This window comes from Lissotriton helveticus, chromosome 4_1 (assembly GCF_964261635.1).
Source record: "Lissotriton helveticus chromosome 4_1, aLisHel1.1, whole genome shotgun sequence".
Classification (NCBI taxonomy): domain Eukaryota; kingdom Metazoa; phylum Chordata; class Amphibia; order Caudata; family Salamandridae; genus Lissotriton; species Lissotriton helveticus.
Window position 1 is genome coordinate 445,747,487 of NC_136063.1, and position 26,805 is coordinate 445,774,291.

The window sequence follows — 26,805 nt, forward strand, 5'->3', positions numbered from 1 at the left end:
CGGGCACTTCTGAAGCCCACGTGCCATTAAACAGTCTATGCCCCGTGAAACGAGTTGAGAACATTAAAAAGGCGCACTTTATCACACCAACGAGCGGGTACACGTATACTATATGTACGCTGTGCCCAGGGCAGCTGCTGAACAGTTCCACAGACGCCTCAGACCAGTAGTGGGCGCAGTGTAAGGGATGCAGCTCTCTGCTCCGGACAGGCCAACAGCCTGTCATAAACTCTTTGGAAATATCACCACAGTTAGGGTGCCCATCGTATTTTTTTAATGTATTAATAAAGTTTTATATAGCGCGAACATGACCCTTGCGGGTATCAGAGTGCTTTACAATAATCAACGCTTCAGCATCTGTGCTAGTGGTGGTGGTAAGCCCGTATAAGGCAATTATTGCATGGTTGGGGTCGGGTGGAGGAGGAAGGGAAAGGGGAGCATTCTGAACACTAGTGCGTGTGGCTTGTTTGCACTTATTGGTCGATTTCCATTTTTGTCATTTTGCTCTTGCACAGAAGGGATTGTTTATAGAATAAACACTAAGAAAAGCATTTACAATGCAATATGGCATTGTAAATGACAATGCCTTTTATGTACTTGTTAAAAAAACCTGCAAAGTTCAAAGTGTGTGTTTACACACCGCTTTCAGGTTTTCCAAACACATAAATAAAAGGCATTGTCATTTACAATGGCAATAGCTCAAACTCTCGCAAATGCGAGACCTATTGCATTGCAAATGCTTGTTATTTCCTGTGATCATTTACTTGATCTTGAGGAGAAAGCATTTCACCCTTTTTTTGCTTTTCTCCTAATGACCTTTGAACCCTGTATGCAATCCTTGAGTGCCAGTAAGAAACATATTCATTATGTCATCCTATATCCCCGTGGCTTTTTAATCGATCACCAGCAATCAACCTTTTTAGGAGGGCTTTTCAACCTCCTGTACGAAAGATGCCTTGAAGGGATTAAAACACTCCTATTCATTACTCCTTTTTTAAGGTAAAGCGTACTAGACCACTCATACGCTGTCTGTTGTGAGGTACATTGTGGCTTACCAAGTACATTGAGGGGATTGGAGCCCCCCAATTGATTTCCATTGGTTGCCCTTCCTTGTCACTTTTGTTTGTCTGCTTCTTATTTGTATCCCAGGTTGTCCAACTTGGGTCTGTTCCCTCCATGGAGCATAGCCTCTTTACAATCTTTGACTGGGTGGCATCGCTGCTTCTACTGCATGCTTTTCTTGCAGTGCATTTTTTTGTTGCGTGAAGCATTCTAGGAGAGTACATCCCTTTTCAAGATGTGTCTCTTGGGTACTTATCTCCCCCTTCACCACTCGATTGCTTAACTGCTTCTCCATGTCCCCCTCCCTCTTGTTTCTGTTTCGTAATGAGAACAGGATGTAACTTTGATTGACGCACACATGGACATATAAACAGATGCTGCTGCATGCTCTTTCTTAGCTGAGATCTGATGCCAGTGCAAACTCTGCAGAATTATTCTTGTAATTACGTAGCATATTAGAATACACTACATTACTTTTCACTGGAATTTTGCATTATATCAAGGGCTTTTTCTCAACCCATTACAGAAATGTACTTATCTGTACAATTAGGCAATTGCATTCTTAATTGTCCTCTTTCTGTGTATATTCCAGTTTTTAAGCAGCTGTTGGCATGTGGATTTGCCCTAAGGCTGCTTGCCTGACATATAACACTATTGGAGACAGAGCAGGAGAAATCTATTAAAGATTATGTTGTACTTGCATGCATTGTCTTGGAAGTTCAATATCTAGGCCGTCCCTACAGATTCTTAAATAGGAGGGCAGATTGTAGCCAGTTAACAGCTTTCAAGTCAATACCTAGAGTCCCATTGATGTGGAAAAAGTAATATGCTGCTATTTAGTAACAACAACATCTTATATAGAGCACAGCAGGGACTGCAAAATTCTTTTATCCAAACCAGTTGTCCCTATTTTATTGATGTTTCAAAATTGATGATTGCCACTGTTAGGATTCAAAACCCTTAACAATAAAGTTACAAATAAAGCATCTGTACAGCGAGCATGCTACCTACTTAGCTATCTTGCTGACTTAATTTTACCGTCCTGAGCGACGCAAAGATAGCAGTATGTTTTAAATCCGAAAAAACTGCCAGCGGCTTAATGAATAAGTTCTTGACTGATAAGCTTACACGATACAATGTTTCTTAGTCATAGGCTTGTTTTGCAGTACCACAAAGTTGTAAGAATTTTGGGTTGTCAACATGTTAATTGTGATTGGAAATCCTGTTTCTTTATTGTTAAACTGCAAGTTGTCTTGTTGCATATAAGGCCTGGTCTCAAAGCGGTGTTCTCCAAAGCCAGAACAACTTACTTTTGTATAGGCACAAAGCTGCAAAATCATGTAATGCTACAGAACTAAAAATAGTAAGTATTGTAGGATGTTTGAATTAACTTTTCCACGTAGCTGCATGTTTTGTTGTTACTGAGGGGCAAGGTCTAGTTCCAGATTGTAGGAAGCTGGCTCTTTATGTGATATATCAAAAATCTAATATACTGTGTAAAGAGTCCAGGAGTTTTCTTATAAGTGGACAGTGGCTTGCGGTGCATTCGTAAAGTTCTATATTAGGAGGTAGTGTGGTCGAGTAGCCTTAGCCTTAACTCGGAGGAGTGCAAGACATTTGCAAAATACACACAATGATTAATGAATGACAACATGTCTCAAGAAGGAGATCCACACCAATTTATAAAAATACGAAGTACCTTTATATATGATTGGCCATCAGAGAAAAGCTGTTCAGGCAAGTACGTTTTTTAAATATAAATTATTTTCACTTTAAAAAGTGGACACTGCAATATCTGAGTTCTGCAATGTTATCCTATGGAAGCAATAACAAGTTCTGCAGACAGGTAGAGTACATCGACTTACAGGACCAATCTCCAGGAGTTTAGATGAGTGGTGGGCAAGGTCCAAGGCAGCACCAGCAGTACACTACCGGCGGCACAAGGGCAGCTGGATGCAGGGTGCAAGTCAGCGTTGGGGGCCCAATGCTTTTCAGTGGGGATCGGTGACTGTAAAAAGAGGCTTCGGGCTCTGGCTAGGAAGACAGTCGGGCTGAACCAGCAAGTGGGCTCTGGCCTTTTGATTCTCAGGGACTGGGGGGGGGGGGGAACGTCAGGACACCTTTGGTCCTCTACATGGCCCAAGGGCGACCGGTGCAGAGGTGTACTTAGGCCTCATGTTTTTCCTTACCCGAGCAGTCACGGTTGAGTGGGGCCTGCGTGCAGAGGCTGCAGGCGAAAAGGCAGTCAAGAAGGGGTGAAACCACAATAGCCCACTTCAACTCTGGTCGGAAGAGACGAGTGCAATGGTGACTTCGGGTGTTGGGGTTTGGCAGTTCCGGAGGCCTCAGAGTCTTCTCTTTTGGAGATTCTTTAGAACAGGTCTGCTGTTCATAAGAGGTCTTGAGCGAAGGCACGCAGTCCTCCCAAGTTTCTGGAATCCCAGCTGCAGGACGAGTTGATTTTGGTGCCATTTATGGCGAGGGATGCAGACGGGCCAGCAGGTTTAATACCAGGTCAGCTGCTTCTTCTATCTTCTTGGCTTTTGCAGCTCTTCTTTGTCCTCTCTCTTCTTAGATCGTCAGAATCTTCTTCTTTGGTGCCAGGGACTCCCCTAAATTTTGAAACTAGGGGCGTTAGGGGAGTGTAGAGTAGTGGCCAATGGGCTACTGATCCTTGGGGAGACTATGCCCACTATATGACAACTTCCTGTGGGAAATGGGCTTAACCCTGATTTAGACTTCCTTAGTATGCCATCACAAAGATAGCTATTTCTGTAAAATCATGTCCACCTCACAGTAGCCCACCTTAGTGGTGGTACTAGCCTGGAGGTGGCACTCCTACTACGAGAAATATTTTTCCTACCTGTTCTGGTGCCAAGGGGGCTCTGGACAAGGTGGGTGGCTTCCCCTCCTTTGATGGGAGCCAGATTCATATTCCAAAGGCAGCATCTTCTTTGAAGCTCGCTTGTCCCAGGAGGCAAAGTTTCTCACCCTAGGAAGTCCGCATAGTGTCTTAGGTGGCAAGCTGACAGAAGCCAGTCAGCAAGCACACCAGAGGCTGGTAGGTTTTCGGGGGATACTTCTAAGGTCCCCCTGGGTGCATGTCTTTGTAAATCCAACACTGGCATCAGTGTGGGTTTACCTGCATGAAATATGTTTGATTGCAAGCATCCCTATTTTCAGTGAAGCCATCATGTAGCTGGGGAACTCCTTTTCATCATTGTCCGCCACATGTTTTAAATTGGCTTCCCTTCCCACTTGCACAGGCAGTAATATTGATTTTTATTTTATTTTCTCTATCACTGCCTCTTATCTTAATCCCCATCCTCTTTGTCTCTATCCGCACCTTGTTTTTCTATCTTTATTCACTCTTTTTCTGCTTCTACCCCCTTTGTCTCTTGATGCACCCTCTTTCTTTATCTCTTTCCCACCCTCTTTCTCCATCTCTCGCCCCACCCTCTTTCTCCATCTCTCGCCCCACCCTCTTTCTCCATCTCTCGCCCCGCCCTCTTTTTCCATCTCTCACCCCGCCCTCTTTCTCCATCTCTCACCCCGCCCTCTTTCTGTCTCTTTTCCCATCTTCTTTATCTTTTTTGCCACACATATTTTCTTTCATCTGGCCCGCTGTCTTTTTCTTTCTCATCGTCCTTTTGTGCGCCCCCCTCCCTCCCCCCTCCCCCCTTATCTTAATCCCCATCCTCTTTGTCTCTATTCGCACCTTGTTTTTCTTTCTTTATTCACACTCTTTTTCTGCTTCTACCCCCTTTGTCTCTTGATGAACCCTCTTTCTTGATCTCTTTCCTGCCCTCTTTCTCCATCTCTCGCCCCACCCTCTTTCTCCATCTCTCACCCCGCCCTCTTTCTGTCTCTTTTCCCATCTTCTTTATCATTTTTGCCATACATATTTTCTTTCTTCTGGCCCGCTGTCTTTTGCTTTCTCATCGTCCTTTTGTGCGCCCCCTCCCTCCCCTCCTCCCCCCTTATCTTAATCCCCATCCTCTTTGTCTCTATTCGCACCTTGTTTTTCTATCTTTATTCACACTCTTTTTCTGCTTCTACCCCCTTTGTCTCTTGATGCACCCTCTTTCTTGATCTCTTTCCCACCCTCTTTCTCCATCTCTCGCCCCACCCTCTTTCTCCATCTCTCGCCCCACCCTCTTTCTCCATCTCTCGCCCCGCCCTCTTTTTCCATCTCTCACCCCGCCCTCTTTCTCCATCTCTCACCCCGCCCTCTTTCTGTCTCTTTTCCCATCTTCTTTATCTTTTTTGCCACACATATTTTCTTTCATCTGGCCCGCTGTCTTTTTCTTTCTCATCGTCCTTTTGTGCGCCCCCCTCCCTCCCCCCTCCCCCCTTATCTTAATCCCCATCCTCTTTGTCTCTATTCGCACCTTGTTTTTCTTTCTTTATTCACACTCTTTTTCTGCTTCTACCCCCTTTGTCTCTTGATGAACCCTCTTTCTTGATCTCTTTCCTGCCCTCTTTCTCCATCTCTCGCCCCACCCTCTTTCTCCATCTCTCACCCCGCCCTCTTTCTGTCTCTTTTCCCATCTTCTTTATCATTTTTGCCATACATATTTTCTTTCTTCTGGCCCGCTGTCTTTTGCTTTCTCATCGTCCTTTTGTGCGCCCCCTCCCTCCCCTCCTCCCCCCTTATCTTAATCCCCATCCTCTTTGTCTCTATTCGCACCTTGTTTTTCTATCTTTATTCACACTCTTTTTCTGCTTCTACCCCCTTTGTCTCTTGATGCACCCTCTTTCTTGATCTCTTTCCTGCCCTCTTTCTCCATCTCTCGCCCCACCCTCTTTCTCCATCTCTCGCCCCACCCTCTTTCTCCAGCTCTCGCCCACCCTCTTTCTCCATCTCTCACCCTGCCCTCTTTCTCCATCTCTCACCCCGCCCTCTTTCTGTCTCTTTTCCCATCTTCTTTATCTTTTTTGCCACACATATTTTCTTTCATCTGACCCGCTGTCTTTTTCTTTCTCATCGTCCTTTTGTGCCCCCCCCCCCGCCCCCTCCATTCAGTACAAATCTCTATATGAAGAGTTACAGCTTGGCACCTTTTCATTACCTTTTTATAAAATCTGTAGTGTACGTTGTGCTGCTCATTTAGCATATAAACACGACAATAGACATTCATTGGGCACTTTAAAATCCAGATCTTTTGAATAGTTATAGGAAAAAAAAACTATGACTCAATTTTTGGGCTTGTTTGATTAAAGCATTCACAGCATGTAACTTGAGATTCCTAAGATACGCATTACATGAGTGTAAGCCTCATCATGTAGAGCTACAATCAGAATGGAAAACAACCGTATTCCCAGTTCTGGTACACTTCCATGGCAATTGTCATCTGAATCTGCTGTGAAGCTGCAGTCTGGCTGCCACAAGTGTAACGTCAAGTTCAGTGTAGTCACACCTTTATTCAGAATGGTAGTGATATTGCATTAATGAATCCAGGTAGAAAAACAAGGATAGCAAGTTGTCAAAATTCACTATTGATATTGTTAATTCATAATAAAACATTCTTTTCAAGAGTCTCCTATGAGGAACTTAGAGTACAGACCCAACCGTAGCGCTCCTGATAAGGTTTCATCTTCATTGCAACTGTATTAACCACCCAGGCTTCCCCAGCAAACAGACATCAACATTCCTATTCATTTTGTTCAAATTCCTCTATGGCAGTGCTCCTAGAAGCCGAGCTGACACCCTAAATAATGCCCCATGATGCGTTGTGCATATGGCCAATGTAGACGTGTGCTACTTCTTCACTTGCAGTGTGTGGTTAAGAAGTGCGGAACCCGACCCCTCCGTGTTGACTAATTAGGTTGGTTCTGCCAGTAGCCGTGACTCTTTGTAACCAGGTGTTAATGGCTTACTAGACTAATGAACACTATACCTTGACATTCTAAGGGCAGCATGCTGACGTACTATACCTCTACACCTTCTGCACTTACCAAAACGGCGGCCAAGGGAGATCTTGCACTTCGCACCACATGGTGGTGAGGGAGCTCATTGGGGGCACAAAGCTGATCTTCAGACAGGCTAACCATCAATCCAAGCAGCAGTCCGTATTTAAAGATAAAGCCATTACCATTGCCCATGTTGTGTATAAGCTCTGTATATTTCCAGCGAAAGTGCACTCCACCAGTGCCTAATGTTCAGTTGTGAAATCATTCCTATCACAAAAGTACAATGCTTTTGTTGGTGAATGACTTTGTGACACACTTGCCACTTCTTCTTACTTCCTCATAGTACAGACCACCTTCTTTAGACTTCTTAGTGAAAGGTATCACCACAGTTGTATCACCACTGAGCTGTTTTCTTACCCTCTCCTCGTCCTTTCCCACCCTCCTCACTGGGCTCCCGTTGTGCAGCAGCCATGCTGACCTAACTTGCTACTGGATTTGAGGCTGCGTGGCCCCAGACTTAACCTTGTTGGGTCACTTGGCCTCTCTTCATCTTTAGATGGGCTTCACCTCGGTAAGTACTATCTCCCAACCACCACCAGAGTCCTGCTGCATCTCAATGCAGGTTTTTTTAAAATCAACATCTCATCAAAGTGTTCTAGTTGGATGGTTAGTGAAGTATAAAAATGAATGACTCATTAGGTAAGATAACTGTAGTTTATTCTCACTCAAGAGGTCGGCAGCACACTAATGAACTACCAAAAACTAACGTTCCTAGCGTGCATTCGAGTCTGGCACGAGGCAAGGAACGAAACATAACACAATACAACAGCAGAAAATTCTACTTACTATTAAACAAATTGCATTCACTTAGGTTTTTAAAAAATATATTGTAAGACAACAACAGGGTCCTCACAGAGCAGGTCGAAGCCTTTCGGGTAGGACATAAGGTGTTTATCTCTTGTTAGGCCATTCGTTTACAGATACAGCCCTATAGCTTATTTTAAGTCTTCATCCTCCTTACAACTGTGTTCAACTCCTAGGCTGCCTACAGTACATCGATACCAACATTCCATGCATTATCATCTTTCTCACAGCGTACACACTTGACTTTCTACATCATTCCCAGTCATCTCTTGCATATACAGGAGCATCATATGACTAACAAGGGGAGAATCTTCGTCTTCCTTTTACATATTAATACATCATCCCTCTTTAGCCTTTGCAGCCCACAAGGTTGTGAGCATTGTATTAGAAAGATATGTAGAAATGTAATATTGCCTTGTCCCTTTAGTGACCAGTCCCAAAAGCTATTTTCACTGTGTAAGGCACCAGTTGTCCAATGAGGAAAACGAGAGTGCAGATTAATATACTAATTAATTAATACTTGCCTGTTTTGGACTAGCTAGAAAAATGGTTCAACCACGGTTTTTAATAGCTAGTAAAAATCAAATTCATTGGTGAAGTCAGATTTTGAATAAATATTTACGAAAAGTAACTTTTAAAAAGTTAGCTTTTCCCTGTCTGAAGCTCCTGGAGGCTTGTTTACATAGCTTAGCTTGACAACAGTTGCCCTGCCAGTGCATGACATTAATGAGGTGCGAATTGATCCCAGAGTAGAGATAATGGCTTACACATAGTCACAGGATGGGCTGGGCTGAGCATGGAGAGTGTGGTACATATCAGCCCGGGGAGGGCAGCTGGGAAAGTTCAGGAACTTCATTAACATGAGAGAGACGGAGGTGAAACCTGTTCTTTCATAGTTTGATGTATGTGAAGCCATTTAATCCAGTGAGTGAGTGAGTGAGTGAGTAGGCCTTATGGAATCGGATGGGTGCCAACCCAGTAAGAGGGAGAGCTGATCCCAGAACTACATTGGTGCATCTTGGGGGAAGAGGATTAACTATTTCCCTAAACGCCACCCTGCCTGGCACAGAAGATCCCCCGTCCCTTCAAGGGCAGAAAGCATGTTCCATCTTGGATTTCCGATAGAATAGTGCATTGTGGGCCAATTGGCAGTAATGCACACAAATGTGTTTAAGTAAGGTGGCCCAGTGAATATTTTTCCCATTAGTTAGGAAATGTCCAGGAGTTGCCACCATCTACTGGTTACTGTACCGAAATGTACCTTGTTAGACCTGGCCCCTTGGCGTGGGTCGCCCTTCCATTTTTGCTGTTGCTTATGTGTTTTTGCTGGTGTTAGATGCTTTGGGCACTGTGCCACTGCTGTTCAGTGCCACAGTGAAAGTGCTCCCTATTGTAAATTGATATATGGATTAGTGAGTCCATGATTGGCTGGTTTGATTTACCTGTCAGACCCTAGTACTGTGCACCAGGAGTGCCCAGGGCTGGTAATCCAAATGCTGCTAGTGGGCTTGCAGCACTGGTTGTGCCACCCACAGAAGCAGCCTGTAAAAGTGTGTCTAAGGCATTCATTGCAGAGCCTGTGTGCAGTCTGGTACAAGGGCTGGGTGAATTGTAAGTATAAGGTAGGACATGCCCTGGTGTGTGTGGCATGTCCTAATAGTGAATTACAGCCATTTTCGTTTTTCACTATTGCAAGGCTACCTGTTCTCCATAGGCCAGAATGGGCAGTTAGATTATTACATCTTATAATCCTAACTGACCCAGGGAACATGGTAGAAATTCGAGTTTTGAATGCCTGAACTCAGAATGATAAAATAAATTTTTAGTAAAGTTGGTTTTAACATTCTGTGTTTGAAAATACCACTTTTAGAAAGTATGTATTTTCTTGTCTAGCTATCCAAGCCTGCCTCTGCTAGGTTGTGTATTCCTTGTCTGGAGTTTGAGTGACAGGGCTGGGGGATTCCAGGAGACAGGGTGACTCAGCCCAGTGGTGAATAGATAGATCTACATCTAGATGGGAGGGAGGAGTTGCACCTGGGACCTGAATAGGGCTGTGCCTTCCCACCACAATGCTGGCTCCACCTCCTGAGGTGCGTCTGATGTCTCTGCCCTGACCTGTGAAAGGAAAGGAGTCATGTCAACAGACCAGAACTGGTTTGGACTAGGCAAAGGCCCCTTTGCCCTCAGAGGACAAGGGATTTTGGGGTATAAGTATTGGGACCCTGATGCCAAGAAATTAGATCACTTTTGGACAACAAGAAGAAACCTTTGCTGAGGAGAGAAACCTGAAGAAACTGAGCAGAGACTATCCCTAAGCTGAAGTGCTGCTTGGGGGATTGGCCTGCAGTGTTTGCCTGACCTCCAAAGAAAGGAGAAAGGACTTTGTATACTTTATTCAACTTGTAAGGATCTCCAAGGGCTTGAGAAAAGAGCTTGCCTCCTGCTGAAGTCTCAGAGACAACAGACTTCATCCCCCGGCTCCCCAAGAGTTCTTTGGAAGTGCTTGCTGCTATTTTGGGCCTTCTGAGGGACTGCATGTTGCAAGGAGCTGGAAGAGTGACTTAAAAGGAAGAAGCGTGTCGCCGTCGCAGCTGCTGCCGCCGCCTCATGAAGATGACGCCGCTGTAGCTGTTCCATTGCACCACAAGAAATGTCTCACAACCTCGAAGAAGCATGTCGCTGTCGCAGCCGCTGCCGTTGCATCACAGAGATGACGCCACTGTAGCTGTCGCATTGCACCGCATCACAAGAAGTGCCTCGCATCCACGGAGAAGCGTGCCGCAGTCGGAGCCGCTGTCGTCGCATCACGGAACAAGCGTGTCGCCTCTGCCGCTGTTGTATCGAGCGGAAGCTTGCTCACATCGTTGGAGAAGAGTGTCTCCGCCAAAGCCGCTGTCGTCGCGTCACGGAATATGGGTGTCGGCGCTGCAGCTGACGCATCGAGTCGAGATTTCTTGCAACATCGGAGGAGCGTGTCGCATCACGTAGGAAACAACGTCTTTATTTCTTGGCACCGGATCTTTGCCGCATCTCCGCAACACTTTTGTTGTAGAAGCGTGACACATCGTAAGGTACATTGACTCAAAGTGTCACATTTTAAGATGTAAAGAAAACTAAGCTAAACCTACCATTTTAAGTACAGTATTGTGGATTTTTGTCATTTGTGGTCTTGTGTTAAATCTATATAAAGAATACTTATTTTTAATATAAAACTTGTGTGGTGCCCATCTGTTGTGTTGTCACTTGATTACTGTATGTGTTCACAAATGCTTTACACACTGCTTCTGAGATAAGCCTGTCTGCTCGGGCCAAGCTACCAAGGGGGTGAGCAGGGGTTATTTTAGGAGTGCACCCCCCTTACCCTGACTAGAGGCAAGGGTTCCTATTTGTCACAAGTACCTACCTGTGCCAATTAAAGACCCCCAAATCTAACATACCTCAAAACTAGATCCTCGGAACACTCTTTGGACCGATGGAAGAATATAACAGACCTATTAGCCTTTAATATTGTACCACTGAGGCAGCATACATTACCAGTGGCGTGGACTTTTATAAAATGTCTATTTATCAGAAGCATGGATTGGTTCAGCCATGTACTTTTTCAGTAGGGAAATATAAATGTTTCCCTTTTGGTGCCATGCTGTGAAGTGACCATTATGGCAGTGTTCTTATTTCTTGGCTCTGATAATAGTCTGATTAAAACAAGGTTCTGGTTTTGCCACCTATCTGAAACTCTACATACAGAGACTAAAAGTAAGTGATAAGTGGTAGTTCTAGCTTTGGAATGCCCCATGTGCCTGTGCATAGCCCAACAGTTCCATGGTTAATGGTATTCTCCAGCCCTTCTCCATTCTCGTCCCACACTGGAAAAGGTTAGACCTTTACTCCTGGCAAGAGCGGAGTAAAACTTTATCCAGGGTGGGTGGGGGAAAGAGGGTATACAGAAAGTTATTTTGGAGTCACTCGGCAGGTTTATATAAGAAACGCATCTTTGTTTCTGTTGAGAAAATGAGGTTCACAAAAACTAGCTAGGAGCTCACTTCCCAGGCTTACTCTGTAAACGTGTGAATTCCAGAAAATTGTAAATCTGCACCAGTGGAAGGACATGGAGCCCCCAATTTGTTTTCATGTTGCCCATAATTGCTTTACACTTATTTATGTCATTGGCAATTGTTGGACCTGGCCCCCTTGGCATGTTTTCCCCTGACCTTTTGCCGTCTGACATTCTTGGCACTTTTCCACTGCTGACCAGTGGTAAAGTGCATGTGCTCTTTCCTTAAAACATGGTAACATTGGCTGATCCACAATTGGCCTATATTCACTACATGTGCCCTAAGGCTGTAAATTAAATGCTACTAGTGGGCCGTCAGCACTGATTGTGCCACAAACATCAATAGCCCTTTAAAGTTGTCTCAGCCCTGCCATTGCATAGGCTGTGTGTGCAGTCTTAAATTACCATGTCGACCTGACAGGTTAACCCTCTGGCCAGACACACGCTTTCTTTTTTAATACATATGTCACCCCTAAGGTAGGCCCTACATAGCCCTAAGAGCAGGGTGCAGTGTATTTAAAAAGCAGGACATGTACTTTTAAAGTTTTACATGGTCCTGGTAGTGAAAAACAATTGCATTTGTTTTTCACTACTGCAAAGCCTATCTCTACCATAGGTTAACATTGTGATTACTGTATTACATTTAATAAGTGTAATTTCCAATTCAGAAAAGAGACATTTCAAGATTGGTGTCTTCGGACTCACAATTTTAAATCACAACTTACAGTAAAGTTGAATGTTAAGTTGCAAATCTGAAAATGCCACTTTTACAAAGTCGGCATTTTCTTACTATAACAATTTTGTGCCCTTGCCTGTCTCTGAATACATGACTGGGGAGGGCGACAGCTGGGCTCATTGCATTTCCTCTAGACAGCCATACACGGAGGGTACTTAGGTGTGCCTGATGGGCCATCCACATCCTATTGGGTCATCCTTGGCAGGATGACAGGGATGAGCTGACACACCTGAATGGACCGTGCCTGTTCCCATACAAAGAGCTGCATACCCCCCTGTAGTGGGTCTGAAGCCTGGTCTGGAAGGGCAGGGACCTTGTGCACTTCAAAAGCCTCTCTTTGAAATCTCCCTCGCTTCAAAGGCACAAGTAGGTCTAAGCAGTGGACTCCTGAAAGGGCTTGAAAAATCATAAAAATTTACTAGACCTGTAATAACTTTATTATACTACTCGACCTAACTTTAATGTACTTGACCCATAAACGGGTCTCAAATTGTGTGATCCTAGGCAAATATTTTGTCTTATGGAGCTGACTTTTTTATTATCATATAAGAGAGCACCTTCAAATATGTAAGCTCACTATTTCTGCTGTACAAAACACCTCTTTAATTACTAGACTAAATGGTTGCCCCATGTAGAACAAGAATCAATCCCATATATTTGGTACACATGATCCCTGGCTTGCCTCTTAGTTTACTAATAGCATTGTCATCTGGGCAGGAGCAGTAATAATTCCCAGTTCATGTTTTAACCCCTTGACGAGCTCAGCTCGTCATGGAGTGCCCATTCATTTCAATGGAATTTACATGAAGAGGCTCCAAGTGCCTTAGCATCCATTAAAACTCACTTTTCATACATATATTACCAAAGCATGATGTGGTAGTGCATTGTCATTTACAAATAGCATATTTATGATAATAACATATAAACAATTTTTTGAAATTGGTTTTCAGCAAAAATATTTAAAATTTGCACATCACCAAGTTGTGTTCTAATTTGTTTTGATCCTATAAAAATATATTTTTAACCACATAATTACAAAAATGGGTCTTCATAACTTGTGAAAGTTAATTGAAATGTTTGAACAGTTCACTTAGCTATTTCATTGTTGTGGTAGAAAAAAAGCATGACAACTAAGTCTTTTTCATTTAACATGCTTTGCACTGTTCAATTGTCACTGAGTTCACTTTACAAAATCCTCTAACTTAAGTCACAGAAAGAAAGATAAATGTAATAAGATAAGCTGACTTTTGTCCTCTGTCTTCTCTGAAAGCCAGCAAATGTGACTAGATAACCAGATTTAATAGCACTTTTGTTGCTCTTTCTCTTTGTGAGCAATAAAGATGCCTTTAAATCTTCCCTGAAGTTAGAGGATTTTCAACTCACCCAAATAATCCCTATCTAAATATATCTCGTCCTGAATAAATCTTGCTCAACAATGCGATTGGATTTTTCGAGCCCTGCTTGACACTACCAACTCTACACTTTTGGACTGAGGACATTCTGCCAGGAAGGAGGACTGCTGTGCTGCTTAAAGGACTGTCACTCTGCTGGTCTCTGCTGGACTTTGCTGGACTCCTGCTTTGTTGTGCCTGCCCTGCTTCCTCCTTGCCTGGGAGTGAGAAGGACTGGACCTGCATCTCTACATTCCCAGAACCAAAATTACTCCAAGGGCTTGCTGGCTTGCCTCCTGTTCTGAAGTCTCAGGGACATCAAAGACTTCCATCAACACCTCTACAGCCTCTGGACTTTCTCAACTGTGATTCCTGCCCTGCTACGTGGTGCCAATCCAGTTATGGGCCCATGGATGTGGGTTTTCTAGCTGCTTTACTGCAAAATCAACACCGGGTCATCTTTGTACAGGTGGGAACTCACTCATATTCTCTCGATGCGAGGCATCACCTGCTGCGCGGCTCAAGGACATTGCATCACCTTCATCGTGAAGGGTTTGCTGATGACACATCACCGACTGTTGGATCTGAACCAACGCATCGCCTACATCCGAAGGGATCATTGTGGACGCAATGCCTCCTCTGCTCCCCGCATCAGGTCTTCAAAATAGACACATACTCCACCCAAGGTACTTTTTCAGCGGGACAAGGTTGGTTCCTGTATCCGACTTGCACTCCATCGCGATCGGCCTGAACTTTTGGCTATACCCAGGTCAAACGTGACTATATAGCCCCTTTTTGTCCATTGAACAAAATAAAGATTGTACTTGACACCAAACAATACGTTCTGGTGTCGGGTAATAAGAATCCCACTCCCCAGATCACTGTTGGCCACTAGTTTCACCCCGGTTCCACCGGCTTCTGTGAGGGTCAGTGCTCTCTAATGCATATTCTCTGCACATGCAGCTGTCTGGTTGACACCATTGATAACACTTTTTGATTGTTGCTTTTTGACAGTTATGTGCTACTCATTCAATGGGTATTTATGCCTATTCATTTTTCCTGTGTCTGTTTTCCTTTCATTTTGATAATTTTCTCTTATGAAATGTTTATATTTTAATTCGAGGTTTTGATGTTTATTTTCTTTATTATACTCTATATTTTGCTAATTTGTTATACACCACGATTTACACATATTTCTCTGTAGACTGCCTTCCTGCGCAGGCTAAGCTAGTAAATTAGAGCCTAGGTTGCTACTGTTGAAGACCTGTTTGGCTTTGTGGAGTCCTCTGTTAAGACACTGTGGTGTCTCACCACGGCTGATATACAGACTGCCACATGTCTCCCCAGTAGTCTTTCCAGCAGGTTTTTGTGACTTAATCAGTGACACTGCTGAAATCGACAGCAACCCTCATCCATTTAAACCACTCTCGAATTGATATCTAATGCAAGCCACTTCCCAAGGAATCCCCAATCATCTTCCATTTGTCTATTTGGTCTTGATGGCAATTCTTTCTCCAGTGGCAGAAGTTGCATTGCTTTTGTGGTGCTTTGGTGGGCTTTGGTATTACTGAATTTAGGGAGTACAGTAGCAGTGAGTCTTCACATCAGTCCAAGCTGTGCCTTTTATTGTTGCTGTTTCTCACTCACTCAAATGTTGTTCCATTGAAATGTAATAAATTCTGTAGTGGAACCTAGCCAACTCTCTTAATGATAACCACGTTACTGGGTCTGCACTCTGGCATTTTGGGAAAGAGTGCAAATCACATTTTGGTATAAGGTTATTTTTTTGTACTTTGGTGAAGGTTGGCTCTTTTCAATGCATTTTTGTCTTTTAATCCTATTGTAAAAGATAGTTTCTTCTTGTTTACACCGTCATTATAGAATGTGTCTGCTTGTGACTTGTATTGTAGTACTCATAACTCTTCAAATCAATCAATGGATAGCCTTTTTGCACATATTCACACCAGAAACCTAAGTATGAGACACAAAATACACAGAGGAATAATAATGCTCCTCTAGCAAAAGCAGAAACTTGTCCAGATAACTTTGTTGTTTTGGTTGTAGTATTGGTGTGCTAGATGGAGAAAAGTAGTGAGTCGCCTATCTTTTGAATACAGGCACCTCAGCGTTGGTGGCCCCTGCTGCCTTACTGCAAAGAAATGCATAAACCAGATGTTTTTTCGAATCTGTTATTTACATCAAAGCCAAGTGTTCCATTTGAATGAGGTTAACTAGTAATGTAATGGAAGTAAAATCAATTCACAGGATTTATTTACCAGATTAAAGTGTTTGAAATCTCCTATTAAGTGCCTTATTATTTACTTTCTGTGCTTATTCCACAGAAGCTTCTGAATGGTGCAAATGAAGTTATTTTAATGAGAATAACTCCACCCATTTCTGTAGGTTACAATAATATGTTAAGAGGGCTTAAAAGACCCCAATATGTATGCAACAAAATGCTTACAAAATTGCTGCACTTTATTATTTACCCAGATCTGTAGTTTGATTTGGATTTTAACATTTTTGGGTGGGAATGGATTGTTAGTGTAGAGTGAAAAGCCTCTGTGGGCCATTACATTCAAGTAGACCTCTCCAGCTGAGAATTTATGTTTACTGGGGTGAGTAAAAAGTGTTTGCTGATGCTTTCGAAAAGAAAATGTGATTCCTAACTAATTGTATACACTTATTTCCCCACAGAAAGGCACCAATGTTGACGTTGTGCGTTTTCCTTGCGTGGTTTACATAAGTGAAGTTAGAGTTATTCCTCCAGGAGTTCGAGCTCATACAAGTCTACCTGAAAATAGGGCTTATGGGTAAGTGCCAAATACAAAGTACTGTTTATGAGGGGGCGTTGTGTGAATGTTCCTAGTAAGTCCTATGTTATGTTCAAGTCTTTCATCTGGAGATGCCAATCCTGATTTGTGTACAGTTACTGAGGCGGGTAGCTTTCCGTCATCTGATGAGTGAAATAACTGTTTCTTTTAGCTGTAGTTATATGCTTCTCAAGCTTATTTGGCAAGCTTACTTAATGGTTTTACAAATGATTTCCACAAATAACTACTTATAAATTAATATAAAGTTAAAATGATAAAGATTAAGCACAAATTTAAGGACAGTTTGTAAAATGATGAGTTCTTATGACTGGTACACTTGCAGTGCTGCAGCGTGCAGTGCAGATGTGGTAAAGGTGGATTCATGAGCAGCCTTCTTATAAGCCCCAGCCTGACACCCTCTTTACGGCCTCACTTTAGTGGAACACCAGCTAATGAATGATGAACCAGCATACAGTAGTGTATCTGTGTAATGGCTGTCACTTGAAGTTATACGGACGTCTTTGGCACACAACCAGGAGGTGGATAGAACAGCCTTTATGGGTGTAGCAGCTGAAAGAGGAGCAGGGTGGTCAGGTTTCACACAATACCATATTGGAAAAGAAATAGATATCGGCATTAAAGAACTTTCCTCCAAGAGCAAAGATATCCAGGTGCTAAGGGTAAAATTAGGTCCGCAAGATAACGTTGATATCTATAACCTTTATGTGAGGGGAACTAGAGGGGGTAAGTCTGAGGTTTTAGCGGCTCTGGACGACCTACTCGATCTACACTCCATGGATACCAATGTTATTTTTGCGGGTGATTTCAACGCACCCTTTGAGCCACTTGCTACAGATGAATGGCACCTCACTGATGAAGATGATGCTCAGTGGGGAATCCCGAAACTGGAACTTGATCCAGTAAAGAAATGGACGGAGGAGGTTATCCAGATTAATTCCATCTGTCTAGAAAAGGGGCTAAGGACGCTAAATGGCAGGACGCCGTAAGATGGACTGGCGGTGAATACATTTAATAATGGTTATAAGAAGAGCAGAATAGATTATATTCTTACGAGCTTGAAACTTTGGCATACTATCGATGACATGGTAGTAAGGGATCATTTTGAAATTGATCATAATCCCCTGTGTGTAACCTTTAGGTGGTGGTGGCACAAGCCATTGCACGGTAGAGAGGCTGAATTGTATTCCCATGATGTAGCCCCCGCCAACGATATGAGACGGCTCAAATGGTCAAGATTAGCTGAAAATCCTGAGTCCTTGGATAGTATTTCCAAGGACGTTAACAGTGCCCTAGAAGAGATAGACTATTCTGGCCACTAATGCGAAATTGGAGTTCGTTATTCAGTCTCATTAAAGATTCTTTACATGCATGAGAACTCATTTTTTTAAGCTCTGCAAAGCAAAAGAAACCAATAGATCAGAAGCTTTGTCGCTGGTATAACAAGGAATGCAGGCAGGCAAGAGTTCTTCTTGGGAAGGTGATTTAATAATGGAGAGTCTGTCCTGGTACGTACCTCTAGGCAGACATAAAAGAGTTCTAAGGATAAAGCTAAACGCTCCTGGGATGAGAAAAGATAGCAGGACCTCAAAAAGGCTAGCACCCAGAATAATAGTAAACTATTCTGGAGCGTAATAAAATGGGACAGAGGGGCCAACCTGAACAACCGCAAAACTATGTCCTGCAGGAAGACTGGGTTAAACATTTCAAGCCACAATATGCTCGAAGGTCAATTGAGAAACACACGGATGAACCCAGCCACGTGTTTTATTTAAAGGATGCTTTTAATATTAGTGATGTTGAGTTAGCTCTTGAAGCAGTGGTAGGTGGCAGAGCGCCTGGCCCAGATGGCGTTCCTGCCGATGTGTTCCTATATGACAAATCAAGAGGGGGTAGGTATATTGTGATTTTGGCTAACGCAGTTGCTCAAGGTACCCCCATACCGTACTTCTGGAAAGGAGCCGAAATAATCCCCGTATATAAAAAAGGAGATAAATCATTACCAGGGAATTACCTACGCATCAGCCTGATAGACTCGTTGCAAAAGATTATGGGGAGGTTGATCCTTGACAAAATCCAGGACTGGATCGAAGAATATAGCATATTGTAACCCCCCCCCCCCCCCCCCCCCTTCCCCCCACGGCAAACTGGTTTCCAGGGAATACACTAGCACCTTCGACCAAGTGTTTTGTTTCATCCTATTACCCTGGAAGATAATGGTCCTTGGTAAAGGCAGTTTATATGCTGCCTTTGTTGACTTAAAGTCATCATTCGATTTTGTTCCCCGTTCCAGCTTGTGGGTGATGTTGCAGGAAATGGGGTTGCCTAAAGAACACCTCACACTTATAAGGAGACTGCACGAAGACAATTATGCTAGAATTCGATGGGGCTCTAAGGGCATGGTTACCAGCCCGTTTCTGGTCGAGAGAGGGTGCGCCAGAGTTGTGCTATGGCACCCACCCTATTTTCGTTGTTTTTCAACGGAATAGTTGTGAGAAAGTGCCATCTTTCTTGCATTGGTATGCCCCCACTTTTTGCTGAACTGCTGATGTGGTTTGACTGAGTGTGCCCTGGGCTCCTGCCAACCAGGTGCCCAGGGCCTGTGTTCCTTCCCTAAAACTGTGTTGAAACTAAAACCCAATTGGCATCTCTGGCCACCTATCAGCCCCTAGTAAATGGTACCCAGGTCATGGTGACCAGAGAAGGCCCCTAAGGGCTGCAGCACTTATTGTGCCACCCTTAGGGGCCCTGTACTCTGACACCCACACACTGCCTTTGCAGGCTGAGTGTCTAGGTACAGAACTAAACAAAGAGTCGACATCCCTGTGTGCCATGCCCACAAGACCCACACATCCCTGTGTGCCATGCCCACAAGACCCACTGCCCTGGCATACCTCAGTCACCCCACTAGCTGGGTGCCCTATGCCAGTGGTGTGGACACAGGTGCATGAGCCCTGTGCCCCTACAGTACACAGGACCATTCCTGGGCACTGTAAGTGCAGTGATGCCATTAAGAGTATACGGTGCTGGGAGGTTGTCATTACCAACTCCACAGCACCATAATGGCTCCACTGAAGACTGACAAGTTTGATATCAAACTTCTCAGCACATTAAATCCACACTGATGCCAGTGTGGGATTTAAATTAAAATGCACCACAGGAGAGGAGCAGGCTAGGGGGTTTACCCACCCCTGGACAGGAACCTATTGGTCCCTGCCCTTGCCCTACCTGTAACGCCCCTAAAGTTAGTATTTAGGGGCACCCTGAACCTTCCTTTGGCAGATCCCGAAAAGAAAAGAAGAAAGAAGATCAAGAAGAACACCCGCCGTGCAGCTGCTAACAGGACAACACCAACTGACTTGGCCCCAGCCCTACCGGCCTGACGATCCTGGAACCTGCTCCTGCTTAATCCCGGCGACTCCTGCGGACAGCAACCTTGGACAACCCGGAGGACCTGCCTGCCTTGACCCTCTAACAGACTGGGACTTCCCTGAGCAGAGGCTTTGCTCCAGCAGCAATACCCCTGGTGCCAACCAGGAACCGCAAATCCAATCCACTCTGCACCCGCCAAGCCCGGCCCGTGCCCGAGTGATCTAAGACCACGAGGACGTCCCCCCACCAATCGCCAGTGGAATCGTGGGCTTGGTTAAATGCTGTTTAAGCCCCTATAGTCTCGCTCCGTTCAATGCGCATGCGCATTGAGAGGCGAGACCTAAAAATGTGTCCTTTACAATACCAATAGCTCAAACTTTCCTAATGCGAGACCTATTGCATTGCTGTGCTTCTCTCCCCTGCTGCACTCTCCTGCTCTCTAGAGATGTGGCCTAACGACCAGAGCTGCAATCTAAGTCACGTAAATACAAAACATATTGCATTCCAAATGCTATAGGTGTCGCATTTGCGAAAGTTATAACTATTGGCGATGTAAATGACAAAGCTATCAATTTAGCTATTTTAAAAACCAACAAATAAATAAAATATTTGTCATTTACAAGACCAATAGCTCCACCTTTTCTAATGCGAGACCTATTGCATTTCCAATGCTTGTTGTGATAGAGTTGCTCCCAACCCCATATTAGAGGCATCTGTAGTGAGGAAGGTTTTCTTATTTGGATCAAATTAACTTAATGCATGAGACATTAATATCTCATCTTTTAACTTATGGACAGCAGCACTGTGTTCTGCCCGCCACACAAAATCATTGTCCTTTCTTAAGAGGGCCCTCAGACATTCACATTTCTCAGAGAACATTTTCACATATTTGGCCATGTATTCAATTAGACCCAAAAATGATTTTAGCTCTTCTTTGTTACTAGGGTAAGGGGCATCTTTTACGGATTGTACAAGGCTATGTTTGGGTCTGAATCCTTCATGAGATATAGTGTGCAGCAGGTAATCTACTGAACTTACTTTAATTTTGCACTTATTTTGCTTTACTGTCAATCCTGAGTCTAACAGTTTCTTAAACACAGTCCTGAGGGTGCAGTCGTGTTCTTGTGCAGATGACCCATATACTAGGATGTCATCCTGGAAACAGAAGGCTTTGTCTATGCCACTTAGTATCTTTTGCATAATTTTCAGGAAAACTGCTGCAGCAGAGGCAAGGCCAAAGGGCATTCTCGTGAACATGTAAGCCCCAAAGGGGGTTGTGAAAGCTGTAAGGGGTCTTGACTCGGGGTGAAGTTCTACTTGATGGTATGCAATCGATAAGTCAATAACCGAGAATACCTTTGCATCGCCCATGGTGCTTAGCATCTAATTTATATGAGGAAGGCGACTCTTTCCACACATATGTTGTCATTTAGGCTGCGGAGATCCACACACAACCTGATCCCATTTCCACTGGCTTTGGTGGCTAAGACAATGGGGGCCAACCACTCTGAGGCTTCTATGACTCCTAGTTTGCAAAGTTTACTCAGCTCCTCCTTAATGGGCTCTCTTAACATGAGAGGAACTGGGCGTGGTTTGTGTACAATAGGTTTAGCACCTTGTTTAACTTTTATGTGGTGTCGGAACTCTTTGAGTAACCCGAGTTTCTCCGAGAATAAATCAGGGTATTCTTTACAAATGTCATTAGTTCCCTCCTGGCTTCCAATTAGGAGTACTTGGTCCTTGTTATTAGGAGCAAGAATGATACCCAACTCTTTTTGATGATGCCAGCCTAAAAGATTTGACCCTTTACTTACAATGTACACTTTTCCACAAGTAGATCTCCCCTTAAAGTTTATAAGCATCTTCACCATGCCAATCAAAGGTATAGTTTCTCTTGTGTATCCTTCAGGTGAGATGTCCGGTTCTGAAACTTAAAGGTTAGCAATGTCAAACAAGTCATTTATGTCATCTTGGTTAACTAAGGTGAAAGGAGAGCATGAGTCCGCAAACATAATAAGTGCCTTATTGTTCAAATAGAGAGCACATTTTGGATATCTATGCGAGGAGTTAGATTTTGTATCTTTTACTTGGAACACATACTTGGGTGGTTGGTCCCCTTCACTGCAAACCACTTTGACCTGGTGAACTCCCCATCTCTGCAAACTCTGGCAAGGTTGCCTCTCCTATTGCATTTCTTACACGTCACATTTGCGAGCAGTACAAATGACATTATTCGCAAGGTGATTGTTGCTTCCACATCTGTAGCATTTTAAGGTATTGTTTTCTCTTGTAGGTTTATTAACTCTAACTTCTCTGGTCCTGGCCTTAAGTACTTAATTTTCTTCATCATTTCCAAGGGTACTACTTGGATTACCAATTCTAGCAACAACCTCTGTGTGTGTTTTCATCTCTTTGATGCACTTAGCCGTGTGTTCTATGGATTGTGCTATGCTAATTGCCTCCCTTAACTTAGGATTTTTGGCCAGAAGTTTTACTTGTATGCAATTGTTGTTAGTATTCCTAACCAACTGATCTCTGATAAGTCATTTAGCTAACCAAACTCACATAACCTTGTTAGTCTCCTTAATGCTGCTATGTAGTTAATGGCAGATTCTTGTTTACCTTGAACCCACCTAAAAAAATTGTCGTTCCAAGACCACATTTATCCTATCACCAAAGTGCATTTCTAACTTAAGGAGAGTAACTTTAAACACGTCATGGTCATCAGCATCATCATCCTCTTCCCATTCTGGCTCCGGTAACGTTTCATAAATTATCCTGCCTTGAGTGCCTAGATTATGTAACCGGACATGTTGTTTACGAAGCACAAACCTTTCGCCACCTATTGCTATTAAATATGAGTCGAACAACTTAACCCAGTCCTTCCAATGGATCTCTGGTTCCCCAATTTCATTTTAGAATTCAGGTGGTTGGTTCATCGCTGGTATAGCCATAACAATTAAAGTTTAGTACTTTCACAACTATAAATGTAAATTGTACAATTTTACGTTATACGAGCACACAATACTTAATAACCAGGTATGGAGGTGCGAGTGTCACCGTAAAGCGAGGTATTTGACAAAAGGTACACTGGGAATAGTACTTGATGGGTGTGTGTGTCACCGAAGAATGGGTGCACAACAGAACCACTGTAATTATGGTGGTGTCCGTGTCACCATGCTGATGCACACACTTCTGACTAGGATATTGCAAAATGGAAGAGGGTACAATCTTAATGGAATTGATGAGGTGTGTGTAGCACCGAAGGGTAGGTGCACACACAGTACTGCTGTAATTTAATGTGGTGTGTATGTCACCGTAAGAGTGCACACACTTCTGACTGAAGTATTGGCAAAAATGAAAGAGGGCTCCCGAGAGAGCCAGTACCTCATAAAAATGGACTCCTGGGGCAACACGTAGAGAACATCACTAAAGGAATAGAGCGGAGGCAATGAAGAAAACTCCCTCAGCACTCTTGCAAACTCAGCTGAAGGCTTACATAAGCGATGCTTCATCGGACTTCTTCCTTCGAGTCTCCGGACGAGTCGGCACGCATCGACGCTCAGCCTCAGGATCGAAATTGACGATGACAGAAGGGCGCGTACGCAGCACTCCCCCAGATCAGCTGAGGCGTCGCGTACGCGATCTGTACAAGATTTCATCTCCTGTGCGAGTCTCCTGACTTCGAAAGTGACGATGATGGAAGAGCGCGTACACAGCACTCCCGCTATGTCAGCTGAGGCGTCGCGTACGCGATCCTTTCAAGATTTAACCTCCTGTGCGAGTCTCCTGACGAATCTGTGATCAACAGCTGACCAAATGTCAGAAGCGCTTGAGCTCCCTTGATAATTCTTCAATCAATCAATCAATCAATGCATTTCTAAAGCGCGCTATCTACCCGTGAGGGTCTCAAGGCGCTAGCGGGGGGAAAAGGGGAGGGGATGGGGGCCGCTACTGGTCGAAGAGCCAGGTTTTGAGAAGTCTCCTGAAGGCCAGCAGGTCCTGAGTCTGTCGTAGGCTGGTGGGGAGAGCCTTCCAGGTCTTGGCGGCGAGGTAGGAGAAGGATCTGCCGCCACCGGTGGTCTTCCGGATACGGGGGACCGTGGCGAGGGCGAGGTTGGCTGAGCGGAGGCTTCGGGTGGGGGTGTAGAAGCTGAGTCTGTTGTTGAGGTATGTGGTTCCGGTGTTGTGTAGTGCCTTGTGTGCGTGGATGAGGAGTTTGAAGGTGATCCTCTTGTTGATGGGGAGCCAGTGCAGGCTTCTCAGGTGGAGTGTGATGTGGCTGCGTCGGGGGACATCGAGGATTAGTCGTGCCGAGGCGTTCTGGATTCGTTGTAGTCATCTCAGGAGCTTGGTTGTTATTCCTGAGTAGAGGGTGTTCTCGTAGTCAAGTCTGCTGGTGACGAGGGCCTGGGTGACAGTTTTTCTCGTGTCGGGATGGATCCATTTGAAGATCCTGCGGAGCATTCGGAGGGTGTTAAAGCAGGATACGGAGACGGCGTTGACTTGCCTGGTCATGGAGAGGGTGGAGTTGAGGATGACCCCCAGGTTGCGAGCATGGTCTGTGGGTTCCGGAGCTGTGCCTAGCGATGTGGGCCACCAGGTGTCGTCCCAGGCTGATGGGGTGGGTCCGAGGATGAGGACCTCCGTCTTGTCTGAATTCAGCTTCAGTCTGCTGTCCTTCATCCAGTCGGCTACGGCCTTCATTCCTCTGTGGAGGTTGGCTTTGGCGGTGTGGGGGTCTCCGGTGAGGGATATATAATCAGCTGGGTGTCGTCGGCGTAGGAGATGATATTGAGGTTGTGTTGTCGTGCGATGTGGGCGAGCGGTGCCATGTAGATGTTGAACAGCGTCGGGCTGAGAGAGGATCCCTGTGGTACGCCGCAGAAGATCTCTGTGGTCTTCGAGCGGAACGGTGGGAGGCGGACGCTCTGGGTTCTGCCGGAGAGGAAGGATGTGGTCCAGGCCAGGGCTTTCTGTTGGATTCCGGCGTCGTGGAGGCGTGCTGATAGGGTGCGGTGGCAGACTGTGTCGAAGGCTGCTGATAGGTCCAGGAGGATGAGGGCGGCTGTTTCTCCTTTGTCCATCAGGATCCTAATCTCGTCGGTGGCGGTGATGAGGGCGGTCTCGGTGCTGGGTTGCTGCGGAAGCCGGATTGGGAGGGGTCCAGGATGTTGTTATCTTCGAGGTAGCGGGTTAGCTGTTTGTTGACAATCTTCTCTGTCACTTTGGCAGGGAACGGGAGCAGGGAGATGGGCCGGAAGTTCTTGAGGTCCTTGGGGTCCGCCTTGGGCTTCCTCAGTAGGGCGTTGATTGCGGCGTGCTTCCAGCTTTCCGGGAAAGTTGCTGTCTCGAAGGAACTGTTGATTGTTTTCCGGAGGTGGGGCGCGATGGTTGTGTTGGCTTTATTGAAGACGTGGTGAGGGCAGGGGTCGGATGGGGATCCGGAGTGGATGGAGTTCACGGTTTTGATGGTGTCTACGTCGCTGACGTTGGACCAGGTGGTTGGCGTCTGGTGCGGATGGTGGTCGCAGGGGTGGTGGACTCGGTGGTGGGTGCGAGGTTGTCTGAGTTGACGCTGTCGTGGATGTCGGTGATCTTACGGTGAAAGAAGGTGGCCAGGGAGTCGCACAGGTCCTGTGATGGAGGGATGTCGTGGGTGTTGGAGCTGGGGTTGGAGAGTCCTTTCACGATGCTGAAGAGCTCTTTGGTGCTGTGTGCGTTGTTGTCTAAGCGGTCCTTGAAGGCGGTCCTTTTGGCGGTCCTGATGAGTTGGTGGTGTCTGCGGGTGGCGCTCTTGTGGGCTGTGTGGCTGTCTGGTGTTCGGTCGTGTAGCCATTTCTTTTCCAGCTTCCGACAGGTGCTCTTAGAGATCCGGAGGTCTTCGGTGAATCAGGCGGCTTTCTTGTTGGTGTGGTTGGTTGTGCAGGTCTTGAGAGGGGCGAGGGTGTTGGCGCAATCATTGATCCACTGATTGAGGTTGGTAGTGGCGGTATCTGTGGTTGGTCCAGTGGGGTTCGGTGGTGTGGTTGAAGGAGGGGGCTTGTGGAGGAGATGGGGTCCAGCGTGTGTCCAGCGGTGTAGGTGGGTGTCGTCACGAGCTGTTTGAGTCCAAGGTTGGCGAGGTTGTCGATCAGGGTGGTGGAGTTTGCGTCGTTGTTGTTCTCGAGGTGGAAGTTCAGGTCTCCGAGGAGGATGTAGTCCGTGGAGGCGAGGGCGTGGGTGCTGACGAGGTCGGCGATGGTGTCGCTGAACTGTTAGTGGTCCGGGTGGTCTGTAGATGAGTGTTCTTCTGAGGGTGGTGTTGGGGTTGGTGTGGATCTGGAAGTGCATGTGCTCTGCGGTCGTGAAGGTGTCGTCGGTGTTGGTCGAGACACTGAGGGTGTCCTTGTGGATGATGGCGATTCCCCCTCCAGTTGCGTTGGTGCGGTCTCTGCGGGAGATCTTGTAGCCCTGTGGGATGGCTATGGCGATGTCTGGTGCTGAGGTGGCGTTCAGCCAGGTCTCCGTAAGGATGGCGACGTCGGGGGTGGTAGAGTCCAGGAGGTCCCAGAGTTCGGTGGCGTGCTTGCGAGCGGAGCGGTT

At 45.2% G+C, this 26,805-nt stretch overlaps 1 protein-coding gene across 2 annotated transcripts in view; it reads left to right on the forward strand.

The window, feature by feature from the left end:
* VIRMA (vir like m6A methyltransferase associated) overlaps positions 1–26,805 on the forward strand; it is a 731,013-nt gene that overhangs the window by 24,395 nt on the left and 679,813 nt on the right. For both annotated transcript variants that reach the window (XM_078687022.1, XM_078687023.1), the window contains exon 2: positions 16,715–16,830. In XM_078687022.1, the coding sequence (XP_078543148.1) occupies positions 16,715–16,830 (116 nt within the window). The remainder of the gene's footprint in view (positions 1–16,714; positions 16,831–26,805) is intronic.